We start from the raw sequence: 19,603 nt of genomic DNA, 5'->3' as shown, positions 1-19,603 counted from the left end.
TTGGTGTCATTCACAAACTTGGCCACCTCTCTGCTTAACCTTGTCTCCAGGTCATTTATGAACAGGTTGAAAAGCACCAGTTCCATGACAGATCCTTGGGGCACTCCACTTTTCACCTCTCTCCATTGTGAAAATTGTCCACTGACACCTATGCTCTGCTTCCTGGTCAGTTCCTAATCCAGGAGAGGGCCTGCCCTCTATTTCCTGGCTGTGGAGTTTCCTCAGCAACCTTTGGTGAGGGACCATGTCAAATGCCTTCTGAAAGTCCAGATATAGAATATCCACAGGTTCTCCCGCATCCACATGCCTGTTGACTTTTTCAAAGAATCCTAAAAGGTTCATGAGGCAAGACTTACCCGTACAGAAGCCATGCTGATTCTCCCTCAGCAAGGCTTGTTCATCTATGTGTTTTATCTTTGATGAGGCATTCCACCATCTTACCTGGAACAGACATTAGGCTGACTGGCGTATAGTTTCCCAGGTCCCCTCTCCTTCCTTTTTTAAAGATCACTGTGACATTTGCTATCCTTCAGTCCTCTGGCACCGTGGCTATTTTAAGGGACAAGTTGCATATTTTAGTCAAGAGATCAGCAACATCATTCTTCAATTCCATAATAACTCTTGTGTGGATCCCATCTGGACCCGGTGACATTGATTTTTAAAGTAATGTCTTCTCTTTTAACCTCTGACTTAAGGTGTAATCCTAACCAACTTTCCAGCACTGGCATAGCTGTGCCAGTGGGGCATGTGCTGCATCCTGCAGTTGGGGGTCAGTCACAGAGGCCTCCTTAATCTAGGGCAATGTTTATTTCCTTACCTCAGAACTGCACTGCCCTTATCTTGGTATGGGAAAGTTGGTTAGAACTGTGCCCTTAATTCCTTATTCCAGAGGGGCCGTTTTGGCAGTGGTATCAATGAGAATGTGGAAAGAGTGCTTTAGCAGTATACAAACATAACAGAAGAAATGCCAATGGAAATAGAATCACACACTATGGCATTTACTGCAGGGAAAAATGTGTGCCCCTAATGAACTCAAAGCACATTGTTAATTCTTCTTCTTACCTTCCGCCCATTGTTTTGCAAGCACATTTTGCTTTGATGGCAAAATAACTACATTTAAGTCAACAGCAACAATTTGATGGGCCTGATAATACTTGTTAGCAACGAAAGATCATGAAGTTAGTGTAGATATAGTGTTTCTGTTGCTATTCACAATTATTGCCAATATAATTCAAAGCAACCTATTAACTCTAAATTTACGGTTAACGATGATGCACTTAGCAATGATACAACCAGAACAGGAAAAAAAAGAATGAACTGAGTGGATCAGATGCACAATTTGGGGGATTCCGAATAATTTTTGAGAAGCAAGTAGCAGCCAGAATGAGAGTCATGTAGCCCAATATATCCCATAATACTTACAGAAGAGCCTAAAATCTGGATGTCAAACACGAACAAGGTCGATTTTGGAAATCTGGATTTTCTTTCATGTGGTGATGACTCTTATCACTTAATAACTTCTCCGTATTCAGTCTCCACACACTCGCATTTGGAAAACGGATTAATTCATGCAGCCGGGCTCATTATGACAATAGAATATTTGCCATGAAGACTTTAAAAAACAAATTTTCATTTTTATTCCCTAAAGAAGTTGAGAGAAAAAAAAATGCTTGGCATGAAGATAACCAGAGATGAACCACAACGTGGTTTCACACCAACATGTCTGGTGTTTTTTAGAAATTTAAATATAATACATGCCTAGATCCTATCATTCTTATCGTCACATGTGGATGCATCTTCAGACGTGCAGGAATAGGATTTATATTTTTGCTCTGATGCTCAGCTTTATACCTGCAACCATGCAGCAAAATAGTTGTTTTAGCCCCAAGGTATCCATACTAATTGTTGGGAGATAATTAATTATGCTACTTTAAAGCTATGGCTATAATTTTGCATCATCCAGGGAGCTCAAAGTCTGACATCTTTGGGGGGGGGGGGAAATATTCTGCAATGCACCAGGCTTTGGGGACTTCAATCTCAAATCCCAAAGCTTAATTAAAGTTTGGCTGTAGAAGTTGAAGCCATTGCCAAGGGGATGTGAATGAAGGCACACAGAATCTCAGGTACGATGCTGTTGAATTGAACAAAGTCATAAACATTGTTGGTTAGATGGACACACACACACACACACACACACACACAGTTTGACCCAATAGGTACAGGAACACACCATGCCCAGCAGATGGAACTGGGACGCTACCCAAGATCATAGCATACAAACCCTCCACAGTGCTTCTGGGTGCCAGACGTACTTTAGAATGCCAGATGCAGGGGAGGGCACCAGGACACAGGTTGTGTCTTGCTGTCACGTGTGCTCCCAGATGCATTTGGTGGGCCACTGTGAGATACAGGAAGCTGAAGCTGTAATAGATGGGCCTTTGGCCTGATCCAGCAGGGTTCTTATGGGTGCTAAACCAATAAAGTTTGAATGCTGGCTTGGAGTGAAAGGAACAAAACATCAAAGCAAAAATAAAATAATTCTCTACTTAGGATTACAGTCTTTATTTACTTTGTTCAAAGAATCCTGGTCCCTGCACTTACTGGAGAGTGTGATTGCACTTTCTGAAAACCAACGTTAGATTTCCCAGCAGAACATACAGAAAGCATCTTTATCCTCGACATTAATCTGATCTGGTGGCCTGTTTGTATTGCGTGTTCCGCCACTGCCACAGATCTGGTTCAAACAGATGCAAGTTTTATCCAGAGATAAACAGTACCATATCTGTATATAGATGCAGTGGTGTAGTTAGAGGGGGTTAGAGGGTGTAGTTAGTCTTGCAGGGAGCCTCACCGCAGCATGCAAGGGTCCCCTCTCCCTCCCTTTCAGTGTCATTCCAGGCGGGGTGAGCAAAACAGATGTATGAAATCCAGAAACTTCATCAAACATGAAAAGACACTATGTATAAGTACAGTCATGCGCCACTTAATGACAGGGATGCAGACCGGTATCCCTGTGGTCAAGCAGGGCTTGATGCTATAAGAAGCCTCCAAAGGCGAGGGGAAGCTTCCCGAACTGCCCTCAATGGACTTGATTTTGTTTCAAGGAAAAAGGGAGGGGCTTTCTTTATTAGTTTCCTCTCTGCAGGTAGACAACTGCTTATTATTTTAGTTTTCATGACCGCAATCATGACATTGCAAAATGGTGCTGGCGAGAAAGCTTTGCTCTGGCTGCAAAGAAGAAACTGTCCTATCCCAATTTGTTGAATCCTGCTGACTACACCAATTTGTCCCGTCCAAATATCCCAACTCCCTTCCAATGCCCACTTTTGGCTAATTAACACCCTCTTTATCTCCAGAAACAACAGCTGTGGTGTGCAAAGAAATGAACAGAACTCCTTATCAGTTGAGCAATTAACAAGAATTTATTGCTACAAACACATACACTCCCTACAAGTCCTCTTGTCCAGAGGCTTTCCCTCCCCAAAACTCCACTTAACTCAGTGGGTAAAGGTCTGAAGCCTCCAGTCCAAGTCCAATCCAGTCTCCAAAGCACAGTCCTATCTTCCCAGTCCAGTCTTCTGCAGCAGAGTCCCTCCTCTCCAGCAGTGTCCTCTCCAGCAGTGTCCCTCCTCTCCAGCAGGGTCCTGGCAGTCCTCTCTTCTGTGTCCTCCAGCAAAGTCCTGGCAGTCCCCTTCTCCCATATGTCTGTCCCGTAGGTCTGGGGTCAGGTAGCCTCTTGGTCAGGTTCCCTCTGGGTCAGGTAGCTTTGCTCCTTCTGAAGCTGCCTTTTATCCTTGTTTGTCCCATTAAGTCAAAATTAGGCTCAGGTGAGCCATCTCTTCAGTCCATGTCCATTCAAAGTCCCATCAAGGTCAAATGAAGCTCAGGTGTCCATCAGAGTCTTCATTGGCCTTGATTGACTACAGCTGTGGAGCCAGCCCTGCCCTTCCCAGAGCTGTCAAACAGCTGTCAAAACATAGGAATCGCTGTCAACACCACAACATCCACCTGATGATCTTCTGATCTTCCATTACAGAAACCAGTAACAAAATTGCCATCCTTTGCAAGGACTTACTAAGAGCAACAGACAGGAAGCAACAAGTTGTGACTTTCAATGAAAGCAGCAAAAATGGAAGCTCTTAATTAAAGGCAGTACTTCTGAAAAACCTCAATAACACTTTGCCAGTCTGCACTGGACAGGCTGCAACTCAGGTGCTGCAACTCAATTTTGAGACCAAAATACCACTATAAATCAGGTCTTTCAGAAGACTGGAAGACATCATGAAAAATGCTAGAAAGCAGTAAAGACACTACCTAGACTTTCTTTGAAAACTGAATGAACGAAGTAGATCCCTTTTGAATGGAAACGGTGGCTGGTGTGGAAGCCAGCTCAGACACGTCTCCCCAAGCTCTCTCTTTTCATTCTTCTGGCAGTGATGGGACAGTCATCCTGACATTCTTGATTAAGGTCATATTCTTTACCCTTTGGAGAACAGTCATGGGGAACATTCTCACTGCCCTCAGTGTTCACTGTCGCTTGGAAGGTGTCTGCTCCTGTTGCAGCTGTGGATGCAGCAACTACAGTGGACACTGAGTTGCACCCAAATGGCACACAGCAGCAAATTTTATCAATCATGTAATCAGTTTCTATGAGTAAGTGATTATTTTCATCTGTTTCAGAGTATGCATGATACATCTCATGTTCTGAAAGGCCAATGATGGTTCTCTGCACAACAAATGAGTCATCTAATCAGAAAAGAGACACAAACTCTAAGGCTGCAATCCTATACACGCTGTCCTGGGAGTAAGCCCCATTGTATATACAGTAGGACATACTTCTGAGTAGACATGCATAGGATTGCACTCAAAATCTTTTAAGAATTCATCCTTGGACGTTTCAAGGATAAGATTTTGAGGACCTCAAAATATCTCAGAGTTCCCAGAAGTACTTTTTTTCAGAAGATAATCATCTCCCAGAAGCAAAATCCTTCATTAACTGAAACTTCCCCCTTGAGCTTTTAAAAATAATTTTTGTTTGCTTAAACAACAGCACTTTAATGAGCCTAGTTAACAAGGACCAATGGGCCTTGTTGAAGATGATGTTTTTCCTAAGATATAATTAAAGAACTTTTTAATGAGAAACAAACTGATTACTAATTAGTGAATGAAAACTTGTTTTAAAAGTTTAAAAGTTTAAAACATCTGATGAGAGGACATACTTTGTTGTCTGATTAGTGCAGTATTTTTGTAACAGTGCACAAATAATGGGTGGTGGATCAGAAGCTCTACTAAAATGGGACATTTTGATGGACACTGAAATTATATACTATTGTTCTGTATGCATTTCATATCCTGCCATTCTTCCATAAGGCCGATTTTAGAAGGTACTTCTCTTGGACCCACAACTCAAACAGGATATCAGATGACCCACCCCAATCCCTTATTTGCTGTTGAGGGAGTTGTGGCAGCTTTGAGAATTAGTTAAGAACATCTAGAGATGATGCAACTCTGGACTTTTTAAACAGCCCAGTCCTATCCTATCCCCCGCCATGGTGGTGGGGAACTCTTTTCTGAGTTCAAGAGTTCATGCAATAAGCAGTAACCATTAATCAACCCTTGCCATGACTGAAGACTAGGTTTCTCAGTTTCGGCAAGAAAGCCTTGCAAGGCCCATAAGAGATCCTCAGGTCCAACCGAAGGGGCAGTAGAGTGGCAGATCCTGACAAAAGAGCAACAATGTCCCTGCCAGTCCAATGGGTAGAGGTGTTTGAAAATGGGACGGTTTTTTTAAATTGTTGAATTAAAATGCAAAATGTGGTGTTTTGTGTTTTTATTCACAGCTGATTACACAATTCCGGTGCTCCTTACTTATTACCTATGGATAGAGGTGTTTGACAAACACCTCTATCCATGGGTCATCTCAGACCTGCACCAGCTATGTCCTTGGGGCAAGTCCATGTGATCCCACAAAGATTGGGCTTGGGAAAGAAGTCAGGATTTGGTGGGCACAATTGCTGCTGATCCGGTCTCTTTTCCAGGCCCAATCCACCCTCCTCCCTGCCTCTGTTGCCTTCCTGTTCCTCCTAGCCCCGTTCCATCCCCTCCCCACCTCCCTCAAGCCCCCAGTGTGATCCTACCTGGGTAAGCCAGCACAGAGCTGGCCACTCGACACGTCCGGCAGAGGGGCCAGCCCACGCTCTCCAGAGAGTCATGTTTGTGAGTACCAGAAAATGTGTTGTGCCTCCAGAACAAATGTTCAACTCTTCAGTAAGATTGGGCCATGAGATTTATTGTCAAAAAACAAACATGAAAAATAAGGTGCTTCACTAGTGGCTCAAGAAGTGTGTATGTGCTCGTATTTGGTGCACCGATAAGAAAGGAAAAGGGAATTATTTTTTTGGGGGGGGGGAAGGAGGGTTAGTAGTGCTTGATTCTTTGGTCCCTTCTCCTAGGCTACCATGAAGGGAGGAGGGATTGACAAAGGGAAGTTGCAAGGGAAAGAAAGACAATGATACCAATCACCCTGAAGACACCTTGCCAAGCCTTGGTGCGCAGCTCCATGTGGTGCTTTGGAGGCCTGAAAATGAAGCAAAGATAAAGGGGGTCTCTGCCTGTCACCAGGAGTCACAAAGACACTTAGACTGGCCCCCAGTATTTATTGGATGCTGGGAGAATGCTTAGGTATTGACTGGGGGAGGCAAGCTGGGGGATCCTAACCAGATGCATGTCTGAGATTGGCAGTGATTATTTGGGGATGTGTAAAGGATGTTCTGTTCATTTTCCCAAACCCATAAAGCAGCGTTTCTCAACGTTTGTTCCCCAGTGTACCACTTTGCTTGGTCCACCTATTGGAAGTGCCACTGGAAGTAAGTGGTGATGATGTCATCATCAGTGGAATTGGGAGGCCAGATGCAATCAACAAACACAGGAAGGCTCAGGGCAGACAGGAAGGCTTTTTGAGTGTGCGAAAAGTGTACGCTGCTCGTCATGTTGCATTGCTGGTCTTGCTGGGGGTTCTACTTACCACCAGTCACCACCTCAAGTACCACCTGTGGGACGAGCACCACTCGTTGAGAAATATTGCCATAGACTAATGTCTCTGAAAAGGGTGGTCTGGCAGGTCGGATGGCACGACCATCTTGCACCCACAAGCTGGTGTTTCATAGCCTTTTCTTCCTCTGGGTGTACAACTTGCAAGGTAGCAGCAGAAGTCAGGGGCCTTGAATGTCTCAATCCAAACAGTGTCCATTGACTCACAAATAGTCCAGAATGCATTGTAACACTAGCATAAGCAGGCAGGCCTGACTTCAACAGTGCTGCTTGGCATAAGTGCATACGCAGTCTATGATTATTAAAGGGAATGATAAAAAATAATTCCAGAAATCACCTCTGGTAGGAAAAAAGGCGTAGGGACAGGAGCTGTTTACTCCAACAGTTTAGGAACCTACACTTCCTGGGGCTGAGTTTTAGGTTACACAGTCCTCACACAGATTTGTGTGCAAAACACCCACAATACCTTGTCTCATGCAGTTTTGGGGGTGTGCAGACAAAAGGACTCTCTGACTTCCTCTGGTTTTTACATTTGGACTATTCCCAATGCATGTTATGCTGCTGTTTGGTCGTCATATTTTGACACTGGTTTGTGTTGTTAGCACCTTGAACAACATCAGAGTGGAGGGGAAAGGCGGGATATATATTTTAAAAGAACCAATGGCCCAATACTATCCATGGATACACTGATGAAGACAAGGTCCGCCGGCATATCCTGTGGGCCACCATCGTGGCAACCCCTCTGCCATTCTGTGGAGCAGCTGATGGTGTAAGATCCTCTGAATCTCACGTCAGCAGCAGCACTCCACAGACTGGCCTTCAACTGGTGTCAGCTGGCAACAGGGATGGATCAAGGGTGAATAGGGAGATCTTGCTGGGAGCAGCGGTTGCCAAATCCTATCTCCCTGTCCTGGCCTGAACAAACCCCTTGCCACTCTTCAGATCTATGCCAGCAAAGCAGCTGATGTTGATCTGAGAAATCCCCTAGAGAACCAGGCAGCCACCAGAGAGGTAAGTAAATTTTTTTCTTTACTTACCTCTCCCAGCCTGATTGGTCCTCTGCTAGCACACATAATACAAGTGGCTGCTATATTGGCACTCTGTGCACCAGCAGTGAATTGTACTGGACCATAGGTACCTGATGACTAAACTTGTTCCAAATCCTCCTCCCTCATCCATATACCTTTACTGAACAGGCAACTACCCAACTTGGCTGATTCCAAACTGACATGGACTTGGGGTGACAATTCCCAGACCACCATCTGTGCTTTGTGGTCAATGTCTTCTGTTATGCTTCCTGAAGGACATTAACGGCACTGGTACAATCTGGCTTGGGTGGGGCATTGCTTGCGTAATAATTTAGGAAAGGATCAAATGTGATCCTTTCTACAACTCAACTTTCTACAGAGTTTAGCGTTATTCTGATTGTGCAAACCAAGCAAAATTGTAGGCAAGTATTTATTAGACAAATATCGAAATGTTATAATTTTTTCTAATAAGGATGGAAAACGAGGCTGGTAGTACAGTACAGTCATTGTAATGGAATAATAGGTAGGGGTTCAGTTAACATGGAAAGTCAATGAAATCAAATGCATTGAAGTAAATGGAGATGCACGTCTGCAAAATGTACAGAAGCCATTTTCCATGGAGCAGAAAGTGTCCATTTATGAAATCTGTGAAGCTCTGGTAAATTGAGGGTTCACTGTATCATAGTGATCAGTGCTGGACCCCAACTTGGACAATGACTGAGCAAAACCCCGTCCATAGACTCTAGGACAGTGGTTCTCAAACCTTTTAGCTCAGGGACCACTCTTTAGAATGACAATCTGTTAGGACAACAATCTGTTGTCCTAACAATCTGTTAGGACCCACTGGAAGTGATGTCATTAACCTGAAAGTGATGATATGGTCAGAAGTGACATCATCAAGCAGAACCACCCATACGATAAAAATCAAATCAATTAAGTAAACATTTACAATAAGTGTAAAGTTAAAGAATTTATTTAAAATAAAGAAGAAACCTCCCAAGCAGTTGCTGTTTATTTTTTTTAAAATGCCCTAAACAGCCCAAAGGCTTCAATCCTATTCACACTTACCCGGGAGTAAGCTCCATTGATGATCACGGTTAAAAACATAAAACATAGTAGCCCAGCGGTTTCCAAGTTCTCTGGGAGCTTGGGAACTGAAGTAAGTTGTGAGGGAGGGGTAAATAAGTACTCTTATTTGAATCAGGTGCAGTCCAAATCCAGTAGACTTGTGAATTGGTTCCAAACGTGGAAACAGGAATACAGAAATAATGGTAAGTGTTTGAATTTCCATACCCTGTAATTTGTTGTACCCTGGCGATTACTCCCAAGGTTAGGGTATGCGCCTAAGGGTTAGGAATGCTGAAAAGGGCTCAGTGGAGGATATTACAAAACAGCACAAAGGGCTTACTAAACTGGTTCTACTTCCAAGTAGGATTCATTGCAAATTAAAACGTTAAACAAGCACTTCATAGCAGGGTTAAGGCTAGACTGGGTTAAACACCTTGCAGGTAGGCTTGCTGGTTAAATGTGCCAACAGGATCCCAGGAGGGAAACAATGAAGCACTGCAAATAGCGATCTGCAAAGGCGATCTGGAGACAAGCAAAACGCAAATAGGTAAAGTACAAACAAGGATAGGCTGCAAACAAGCAGGAGGCCTCCAACAACAAAGGTTATAAATACTGCAAATGAGGAGGAGTGCCAGACACAGGCGTTTTACTGGTGCTCATGCTACATGCAAGGCACTTCCTGGTCACAAACTCAGGAGCATTGGAAGAAGACACTGGAGCTCCATCTTATAGAGGAATGGGGGGAAAAGGCTTTGCAGGCGGTATTTAGCGGGCTTTTGTGGTATTTCGTGGATCAAAGAAGATTAGGTTTTTACTTGCTGTAAGTGCTCCATTTCGTGGTAAACTACGATATTTCACATTTACCAATTTGGACTGACACTACTTAGAGGGTTTCTCCCCTGTGGGTTCTCTGGTGTCTAATAAGATTACCACTGTGACTGAAGGCCTTTCCACACTCCTGGCACTTATGGGGTTTCTCCTCTGTATGGGTTCTCTGGTGCCTAATAAGATTACCATTATAGTTGAAAGTCATTCCACACTCCTGGCAATTATAGGGTTTCTCTCCTGTGTGGGTTCTGTGATGGCTTATAAGATTACCACTCTGACTGAAGGCCTTTCCACACTCCTGGCACTTGCAGGGTTTCTCCCCTGTGTGGGTTCTCTGGTGTCTAATAAGATGACCACTCAAGGTCATTCCACTCCTGGCAATTATAGGGTTTCTCTCCTGTGTGGATTCTATGATGGCTTATAAGATGACCACTATGACTGAAGGCCTTTCCACACTCCTGGCACTTATAAGGTTTCTCCCCTGTGTGGGATCTCAGGTGGCTAATGAGACTACCTCTGTGACCGAAGGCCTTTCCACACTCCTGGCACTTGTAGATTTTCTCCCCTGTGTGGGTTCTCTGGTGGATAATAAGACTATCACTCTGACTGAAGGCCTTCCCACAGTTATAGAGCTTCCCGCTTCTGTGGGAACATTCCGCCCTAACTCTGCATCGCCATCTTCGGGACTTCCAGCTTCAAAGAAGATTCCCAAGTTTCCTGAAAGGAGGTTCAGAGGATCATTTCCTTCCATTCCAGTTTCCAAACAGACACCACAGTCCTATGCACACAAGCCCAGAATTGAGCCCCACTGCTTCCAATGGGGCATATTCCCAGGACTGACACCACAATTCTGAGCACACAAGTCCAGATGTAAGTCCCACTGCTTCCAACAGGGCATATTCCCAGGAAAGCACACCCAGGACTGAGAACCTTGTGCATTGTGTAGCTACTTTCACACATTCTATCCCCATCACTTTCCCCACATTAAAAAAACACATGATGTCACTTTCTGGCAGAAGCTTGTCCAGGTGGGTATTTGCCCACCTGAGCCCATACACTATGTGACCAGCAGCACTTTTTACAAACACATCCAACATGAGGAAGAAAGCAATGGTGTGCAGGGATCTGGGGTTGAAGATAATGGCCAGTTTATGTACTTTAGCAAGAATGAAGGTGTACCACTGAAAGGGCTTAAGAACCAAAATGGGGTTTCATCTGGGACTCACTATTCTGACACACTCACTCTTAAACTATACAGGGGGTCTCCGACCACCAATATGCACACACAGTGGAGCCTTAAGGAAATTAGCTAAAAAGTGGGGAAAAGGAGAGGGGAAGAGAGAGAAACTGCTCTGAAGGAGAGGTCCAGAGAAGAGGAAAATGAAGGGGGAAAAGAGATGTAGGTATATGAGCCAGGTTTTCCAGAGGATCCCTCAAGAAGGAAGGGAACATTTTAGGGACCAGGGAAAGGAGAACATCAGGGAGGTTAGTAGGAAGGAAACAAGGACAATCCATATAATCCAGACTGAGACAAAGAGGCTGCGACTGGGAATGTTACAGCAGGAGAAGCCCAAGCTGAAAATCCCCCTTACCTGGCCTGAAGGAGCAGCAGCCATTTCTCTTCCCAAACAGAGCTTGCTCTGCTTTGATTCAGTTTCTCTACTATCTGTCAGGAACAGAAAGGAGACCTGTATGAGTTACTTAACCTTGTATACCTGCTTCACGTACATAGAATTCCTTTCCGCTATTTGAGGTATTGGCCACAGAGGGATTGGGCAGATTCACAGAAGAACATCATGGCTGTTAGTCCTGAGCAGTGGCGTATCAAGGTCATTTGGCACCCAAGGCACATACCTTTTTGCCTTATAAGGCATCTAAAATATCACTTCTGGTTTTATCGTGAAACTAGAAGTAGCAGGATTTATTATTATTATTTTTTTTTGCTTTTTAGGTCACTCTGAGGCCCAGAGTCGCAACAGGTGGTCTTGTGCAGCCTCTGCGGGCGTCAGAAGACCCTCCGGAGGTAAGGCGACCCCAGCTCCCCTCACCTCTACAGGTAGCACACACAGGGATGCACATGGGGGAGGACTGCGGACTCGACCTGCGGTTAAGTAAAACTACAGATACAGGATCCGCAGATACGGAGGTCCCCCTGTACTTGAATATTTATATATAAGTTGTAACTGTATATATAACCATACCAATAAACATTCTTTTCTTGTGGGCAGCTGCAGCCAGCGCTAGTCAAATCATGGCTTCAGCCAGGGTCACCCCTGTTGCCAGTGCCATCTTGAGATGGGCTATTGGACACCCCCCTGCAGCCCGGCACTCAGGACTGCCCCCTCCTGACCATCCATCCTCTTTCTACACCTCCAGTCCTGATGCCTAGAAGCTAAATATGATTAGCTGGATGCTAACATTAGCTAAATGGAGCCTGCTAGTGACTTCCCATCCAGCTATTTTCTATCTAACCAAACAAGGAATGCAGCTGTAGTCTTGGCTGGGAGGTGGCTGGGAGAGGAGCTTTGCCTGGCTGCACTGACACTGGGGGGTCCAGCAATCCCCCCGAGATATGGCTCAGAACAGACGGTTCAGTGGGCCAAGCCACGCAGGGGGGCTGCAGTCACAGGGGGCTGCAGGGGGTCCTGAGCCAGGCGCTGGGGCTGCCAGTCCAGCCAGGCCCCTTCCCAGCTGCAGGAGAGTCCAGGAGGCCCTTCTTTGCGGGGCTCCCAGTGCAGCCACAGAGCCTCCTCCGCCTCTCCCTCTCTCCCCCAGGCAGGAACTGCCACTTGTAGGCCTCGAGGGGCCTCCACACACCTGCTCCCATGTGCCCCTCACTGGGCTCAGGCCTCCCACTGCCCGGCCTGTGCAAGGCCTCCCCTTCCAGGGCCAGAGTCCCAGAGCACCGCAGGGCCTGCTGGGAAATGCAGTTCCTGGGGCTGAGAGTTCCTATTCCAGGAAGCCTTTGCTCAGTCCTGGTCCCTTCAGCCCTGTCCTTCCCCTGAGAAGTCTTGGGAGAGGTTCCCAGGAGTGGCAAAGGAGGGGGGAACAGAACCAAGGCTCCCCCCATCCCATATATGGGCCACCTGAGCACTGCGAGAGCAGCAGCTGTTATTGATGCCTCTGCCCACCCTCTGGGTGCCTGGTGGGCTTTCCTCCTGGGAGTGGGTGCCCCAGCACAGCCGTGCTCTCCTGGAGTCTGTTGGCGGCAAAGCCCTTCAGCTGTGACTCCCTGGCTGCCTTCTCCCTGGTGCAGAGCCCAGCAGGCATGTGATGGAAAAATGGATGGCCTTGGCCTCTGTTGCCAGTGACCCCAGAGCAGGCTGCTGGTCTGCCCCTTGTCTCCAGGTCTCTTTACCCACAGACCTTGCAAGAGGCTGCCCTGCTTGGGGATGGGAAACTGCAAGGCCTCTGAGGGGAATTTTATCAGGGGGTACAAAGTTTCTTTTGGGCCCCTTCCCACCTCCACTGGATCAGAATTTCCACAAATTACAATATATATATAAAACCATGTAGGTTTACACAAAAGTCTTCAGACAATACATGCAAATGTTTTCTGAGACCCCACAAAAATCCCTGCTCCCCTTTTGGCTTCTGAGCCCCTTTTTGACCATGGGCCCAGGTACGATTTGCCCCCTGCACTCCCCCTCCTAGGCACTGGTGAGATTGGAAAATTCCACCTGGTAAGATCCCAGCCAATTTTGGGGGCCCCTTCTTTGGACAAAAGTCCCCTTCCCCTAAGGAGATCTCCGGCAGCCCCGGTGATGCAGCTGGATGGGGTGGTAGCCATTTTGGTGCCACTGCCCCAGCAGCAGTGCCGCCAGGGAAAGGAGGCTATCAGTCTGTCACCTCTTGGAAAGAATCACCAGAGTTGTCAGAAGCACAAAGGTGCTGAACCTGCCTTTGCAGAACTGCCACAGACACTATGCTTCTGCTATCGGCCACTTAATTAGCCTTGGGAATACCTCCCCTAAAGCATGAGACATTTTCCCTTGGATGATGGAAGCTGAGTTTGAAATTGGTGACTAACTAAAGCTGCCTTTAGACACTGAGGTCATGAGTGAGAGAGTTAAATCACGTGACCAAAACTGAGATGTAAAGGACGCAAACACCAGACCCAAAACGACAACCACTTTCAGAGAGCTTATTGTGATGTTGGATGCTCACATTGTCACACTCAGGTTCCACAATGATACAGGTACGATTGTTTCAGGAATCTGCAAACATTGCTGCAAAAGAGAACAGAGAAAGAACAGAATTTCTTTTTTTCTTTTTTTCTTTTTTGCCTTTATAATTTCCTCTAATGAAACGGACAGCCTTTGAAATGCAGCCTTTTGAAATCTATTAGTTTGCGTAAGAATGAGGACTTTTTATTGTTTAGAATAATTTTATATCATTCGGCAAGAAACAGTCTTTTGAAGCTGTTTACGTAGGAAAAAGAATGAGAAGATGGCTGTCCATCCCAAAATGGCTTAGTATCAGGGCCAAATTACATGTTGCTATAGTGTACTTTTGTGAAGAACAGGTTCAAAATCAGACTTTGATCTGACTCTTTCCTGTAAGAGTTGTAACATTGTGTCTTTATCAAAACTAAGGTGAGAAGACTAATAAATATGCATTTTTCAATAAATTTATTTCAGTCAGTAAGTATTGCTGGGACCTTGCTTATCTTCGTGTAATTCATTCCATCATCCAATAATTCAGCTGTAGTTGAGAGGACCAAGAGATAAAAAATAAGGTCAAATAATGCAGTCCAATGTTCTGTTTTGAAAAGTTCAAGAGTACTAGGCAAATGAAAAGCAGTATTTTTCTCTCTACCCCCTCCCCCCCCATAGTTTAATAGGATTTTACATAGGCTCAGTTTATATTTAAAAACACTAGCTAGTTACGTTGAGTGGTCTATAAGGAAGTAATGGACCCAGAAATTCATTGGAGAGCAAAGCTGAAGGTTCACCTTTTAATAAGGCAAATTAGCTTTTGCATCTCTAAAAAGAGGCTAACAGCATTTATGAATCAATGTCCATAGTCTTGGTAGGGAGGGTGGTGCTTCTTGAACACAGTGTAACTTGGCGATATAGGTTCTTGGGCTTTCTGAACTCTGATATTGACAATTGAAAGGCTAATTACATAGCTTTGTTAGGGTAAGAGACTAATCACCTTTCTGTTACCAGCACTGGTCAGGGAAACTACACCACATTCTGTGTCTATATATCCTTATCTTTTCAGATTCAAGTCAGACAAGTGAAGAGAAAATGGAAATGGGCAATTCAACCTCATGGGCAGAATTTATCCTGGTGGGGTTTTTAAGCCACATGAAGACACCCAGTATTATCTTGGCTCTGTTGATCTTGGTGTTCTTGACAATCCTCTCTGAAAACAGTTTCCTTCTTTATGTGATCCAAGTGAACTCGAGCCTTCACTCCCCAATGTATTTTTTTCTTAGCCAATTGTCCTTCATGGATGTCTGTCAAACTCTTGCCATTGGCCCCAAAATGATTGCTGATTTTTTAATGAGGCAGAACATCATCTCTTTGATTGGATGTTCGGCCCAAATATTTGTCACACTGACGATGGGCATGGCAGAATGCTACCTCCTGGCCGTGATGTCATATGACAGGTACGTTGCTATTTGTAAGCCTTTGCAGTATCCCGTCCTGATGAGGAGGAATATCCAGCTTGCTCTGACTACGTGGGTCTGGTTGGGAGCCTCTCTGCAAGCTTTCGTGCCTGGTGTTTATGTGCTCCTGCTACACTACTGTGGCTCAAACGTGATTCAGCACTTCTTTTGTGATCTCCCATCCATGATGAAGTTGTCCTGCTCTGACGTCTCTGTATTTGAAAGAATTGGTATCTTTAGCAGCATTCAGATGCTTCTCGTCCCTTTGTTAATCATTCTGGTTTCATACAGTTACATTCTGCGTACAGCCCTCCAATCTGTGGGAAAGAGTCACAAAGCCCTTGGCACTTGCTTTTCCCACTTGACTGTGGTGATCTTCTTCTATGGGGCAGCTATGCTCAAGTATCTGAGGCCCAGGTCATATCGCACACCTTATCAGGACGATGTTGTTTCAGTGTTTTGTACCATTGTCACTCCCATGCTAAATCCGCTCATTTACAGTTTGAGGAATCAGGATGTTTTAGCAGCATTTAAAAAATTGTTCTGCAAATACACCGTTGTTAAATGATGTCAAAAGAACTGTACTCTTCCTGTGATAATGGGATTCAGATTTAAGTGGAAATCTTTAAGATGAAATAAATTCTTCACTAGCCTGTTGTTAAATCCCCTCTCTCTTAAGTATTTACTATAAAGAATTTTCCATGATAAGGACAGTAAATGAACCATCTGTTGGTGAAGATGATAACTTGACAAAGGGCTTGAAAAATCTCATCCAAATTTCCTGTGCTGATGCAGCCATGCCAATGGGGCATGTGCTGCATCTTGCAGTGGGGGGACAGTCACAAAGGCCTCCTCAAGGATAGGGAACATTTGTTCCCTTACCTTGGGGCTGTGTTGCAGCTGCATCAGTGCTTCAAAGTTGGATAGCACTGGGCCCTAGATGTTATGCCTTATATTTGATAAAAATGGCATTTGGCTACATCATGTAATGAGAGACAACATTCAGAGACTTGGGGGTTCACAGGAGGGGGGGTTCAGACCTCTACTGCATTCTCAGTTATCTAATTCAGCGCATGATGACATCTAATCTGGGCTCAGAAAAACTTAGCTATTCTGATTGAAGGAGAGAGCGAGAGATCAATATGCTCAGCCCACTTCCAAAGTGCTGACAGGGGAGGGCAGTCGCTACACTGAACACTCTTTCAGGGATTCAACATCCTGATACTCACATCTGGCTGAGTTCTTTTTTTAGTTTCTAGCGCTAGAAGCACCAGAGAGCTTTTTTTCCGCTTACAGCGCGCCTTTTAGGTTCTGGTGTGGTCGGCACGCTAGAATTTCTCTGAGTGAGCTGGGAGCTGGAAAAGATGGCTGCCACCGTGCTTATGTCGCTTCCGCCTATTTTCTATTAAAGTGAGTGGAGGAACCCATCACAAACCTGGCTGCTGTATGCAATGTATGGTGACAACACGGCAACCTCCATACAATAGATTTCAATGAGGGAATGACATTTTTCCATTTTTAACATAAATGTGCCGGAAGCATGCTAGGAGCATGCTGGAGACGTCACTTTTTCTAGGTTAAAAAAAAAGAACACCGCCTCTGAGAAAGAAGAGATGGGCAACATGAGCAAGAGGGAGTGACCTGTGGCAATCTCTTCTTAAAGGCACAGATACATATTGACTCCCATGCTGATAACAGAAGACTGTGAACAGAGTGACCAGACGCCCTCTTTTTTCCAGGATATATCCTCTGTTTTAGCCTCATGTCCTAGAAAGAACCACATGAAATCAATATACGAGTGTTTTCGGTTTTTATTTAGACATGCCCTACATTTTTCTTGGATGCCCTACATTTTGGGGTGCCTTGTCCTCTTTTGCAGTGATGACATCTGGTCATCCTGACTGTGAATGAATAACAGCCCGATCTGCCCAAGCAAGCGGGGCTGCAACCACACCAAAAATGGCTGCCGCCACATCCTGCGTGCTTATAAGAATGTAAGAACAGCCCCGCTGGATCAGGCCATAGGCCCATCTAGTCCAGCTTCATGTATCTCACAGTGGCCCACCAGATGCCTCAGGGAGCACGCAAGACAACAAGAGACCTGTATCCTGGTGCCCTCCCTTGCATCTGGTATTCTGACGTAGCCCATTTCTAAAATCCAGGAAGTCACCGCCTCCTCCATGGGAAAGGGGACTTTTGTCCCCTTCCCCCAGCTAAACTGAGTAGCCCCGCAATGGTGCTAATCAATTCTACATTGTCCAGCCCAACACACAGGCGCAGGATCCAGTGAAGCAAAGCTCTACTGGTCCCACCTCCCTCCCACACCACTCCCTCCCCCGCACCACTCCTTTCCCCTCCCTGCCCTGTCCCTCACTCCCTCTGCCTCCCCCACCCCAGAATGTCTCCTCCCCGCTTCCCCCCACGCCCCTACCTACCTCTCCGCTGCTCGGCAGTCCGCACCAGCCAGCACTGGGCTAGCAGTGGCAGAGCACTGGTGCTAGGACCTGCAAATGTGCCATATGGCATGTTTACAACAGTGCATGCCAGCGGCGAGCCAGAGCACAAGCTTAGGATTGGGCCCACAGTGAATAATAAAAGATAATAGTTCAAAATAATATGAACTTCTCAGAAAAATGCATAGGAATATCCAGAAACACAAAGATGCTAAACCTGCCCATGCAAAACTTTGCTCATGGGCCTTTTGCTTCTGCTGTCAGCCTCTTAATTAAATTACAGCCTCTTAGGACTGTATTCCCTAAAGCATGTGAAACTTTCCTTTGGATGATGCAAACAGAATTTGGCATATCTAACCAACACACCGTACACAGTGATACAATGAATCAAGGAGCTGAATGCTATTATTTAAGCAAAGCTGTAAAGCCGATCCCCCCCACCCAAGCGGAACAATTTCCAGGAACCTGTTGTGATGTTGGGAGTTCACATGGTAGTACTCGGGATTAAAAATGAGACAGGTATGCCTTTGTTCCAGGAGCCTGCACACACTGACAAAAAACAGCACAAGGATTTAATTTTTTTTGCTCATACCTGACCTCTACATGAAGTGGATTGTGTTTTTGGTGTAAAGGTTTTGTAAATTTATCTAGCCATTTAGAAATTTACATCTAATAATTTAATCAAAGTGAAAGTGGGGTGACATAGTTATTACATCTACTAGAGATTAAATTTTAATGCCTTTATTTGACTCACTGACTATTACTGGGACAACAGATCTGTATTTTTTCATCTTGTTCACCTGAAGCAAAGTTTCCCATCATTCTGTAACCAAGCATTGGTTACAAGTACTAACAGTCAGAAATGAGGTCAGACCTACTTTTATTTTGAAAAAGTTCATTTGTAGTAGGCAATTGGGAAAAAATGTTTAATCCAAATTATGTTTCCTGCTTGATCGCCATCCAGGAGAAGAAGGTACAACATTCATAGTTTTTCTAAGACTGTTCCTTAGGATTGTTATTTAAAGCTTAATCATTAAAAAAAATGCTAGTGATGAACAAGCTTTATGTATCCTTCAAGAAAGAAGTGTACTCAGGAGCGTACAGGCACTGGCGTCACAAGGGGCTGCGGGGGGTGTGGGCCACACCAGGTGACGCACCAGGGGGGTGACGTGCCCTGCAGGGAAGACGCGCTAACATCGCGGCTTCAGAGGCTACCCTGTCATGCCATACACTGTTGGATGCGGAATGGCTGGCAGAGTGCAATGCAAAAACCAGAATTGAAATAGCTCCTTTCATTCAAAAGTTATGGCCAAAAAACCAGAAGGAAAAAATGCATGGAGCCCTATGGAAAGTGAATGAGCCGTAGCGCATGTTTACTCGCGAGTAGGCATACTTGCCATAGTCCATCGGAAAGGGAAGGCTGAGAGGAATCCAACGACACCAGAATGGTCCCCATCCAATGAATGCAGCCCCCCAAAAAACACCCGAGAAGCTCCCTCCTTCCAGTTCCGAGTCTGAGCCCGAAACAAGGCCATGTGGTCGCATTTACTCACAAGTAG

General features: G+C 45.2%; 2 protein-coding genes across 2 annotated transcripts; one reads left to right on the top strand and one right to left on the bottom strand.

The window, feature by feature from the left end:
- Positions 1-10,029: 10,029 nt before the first annotated feature.
- LOC136639012 (zinc finger protein with KRAB and SCAN domains 8-like) lies at positions 10,030-13,244 on the bottom strand. Its single transcript, XM_066613040.1, is given in 4 exon segments — positions 10,030-10,345; positions 10,347-10,667; positions 11,567-11,640; positions 13,155-13,244. Coding segments are annotated over 4 exon segments (801 nt in total).
- A 2,042-nt stretch (positions 13,245-15,286) lies between these two features.
- LOC136639011 (olfactory receptor 2T11-like) lies at positions 15,287-16,159 on the top strand. The gene has a single exon (XM_066613038.1). The coding sequence runs from the start codon at positions 15,287-15,289 to the stop codon at positions 16,157-16,159; it is 873 nt and encodes a 290-aa protein (XP_066469135.1).
- Positions 16,160-19,603: the final 3,444 nt, after the last annotated feature.

The sequence above is a fragment of the Tiliqua scincoides genome, chromosome 2, assembly GCF_035046505.1.
Source record: "Tiliqua scincoides isolate rTilSci1 chromosome 2, rTilSci1.hap2, whole genome shotgun sequence".
NCBI classification, from domain to species: domain Eukaryota; kingdom Metazoa; phylum Chordata; class Lepidosauria; order Squamata; family Scincidae; genus Tiliqua; species Tiliqua scincoides.
The sequence above is the reverse complement of the archived record's forward strand: the minus strand, read 5'-3'. Positions and strand labels throughout refer to the sequence as shown.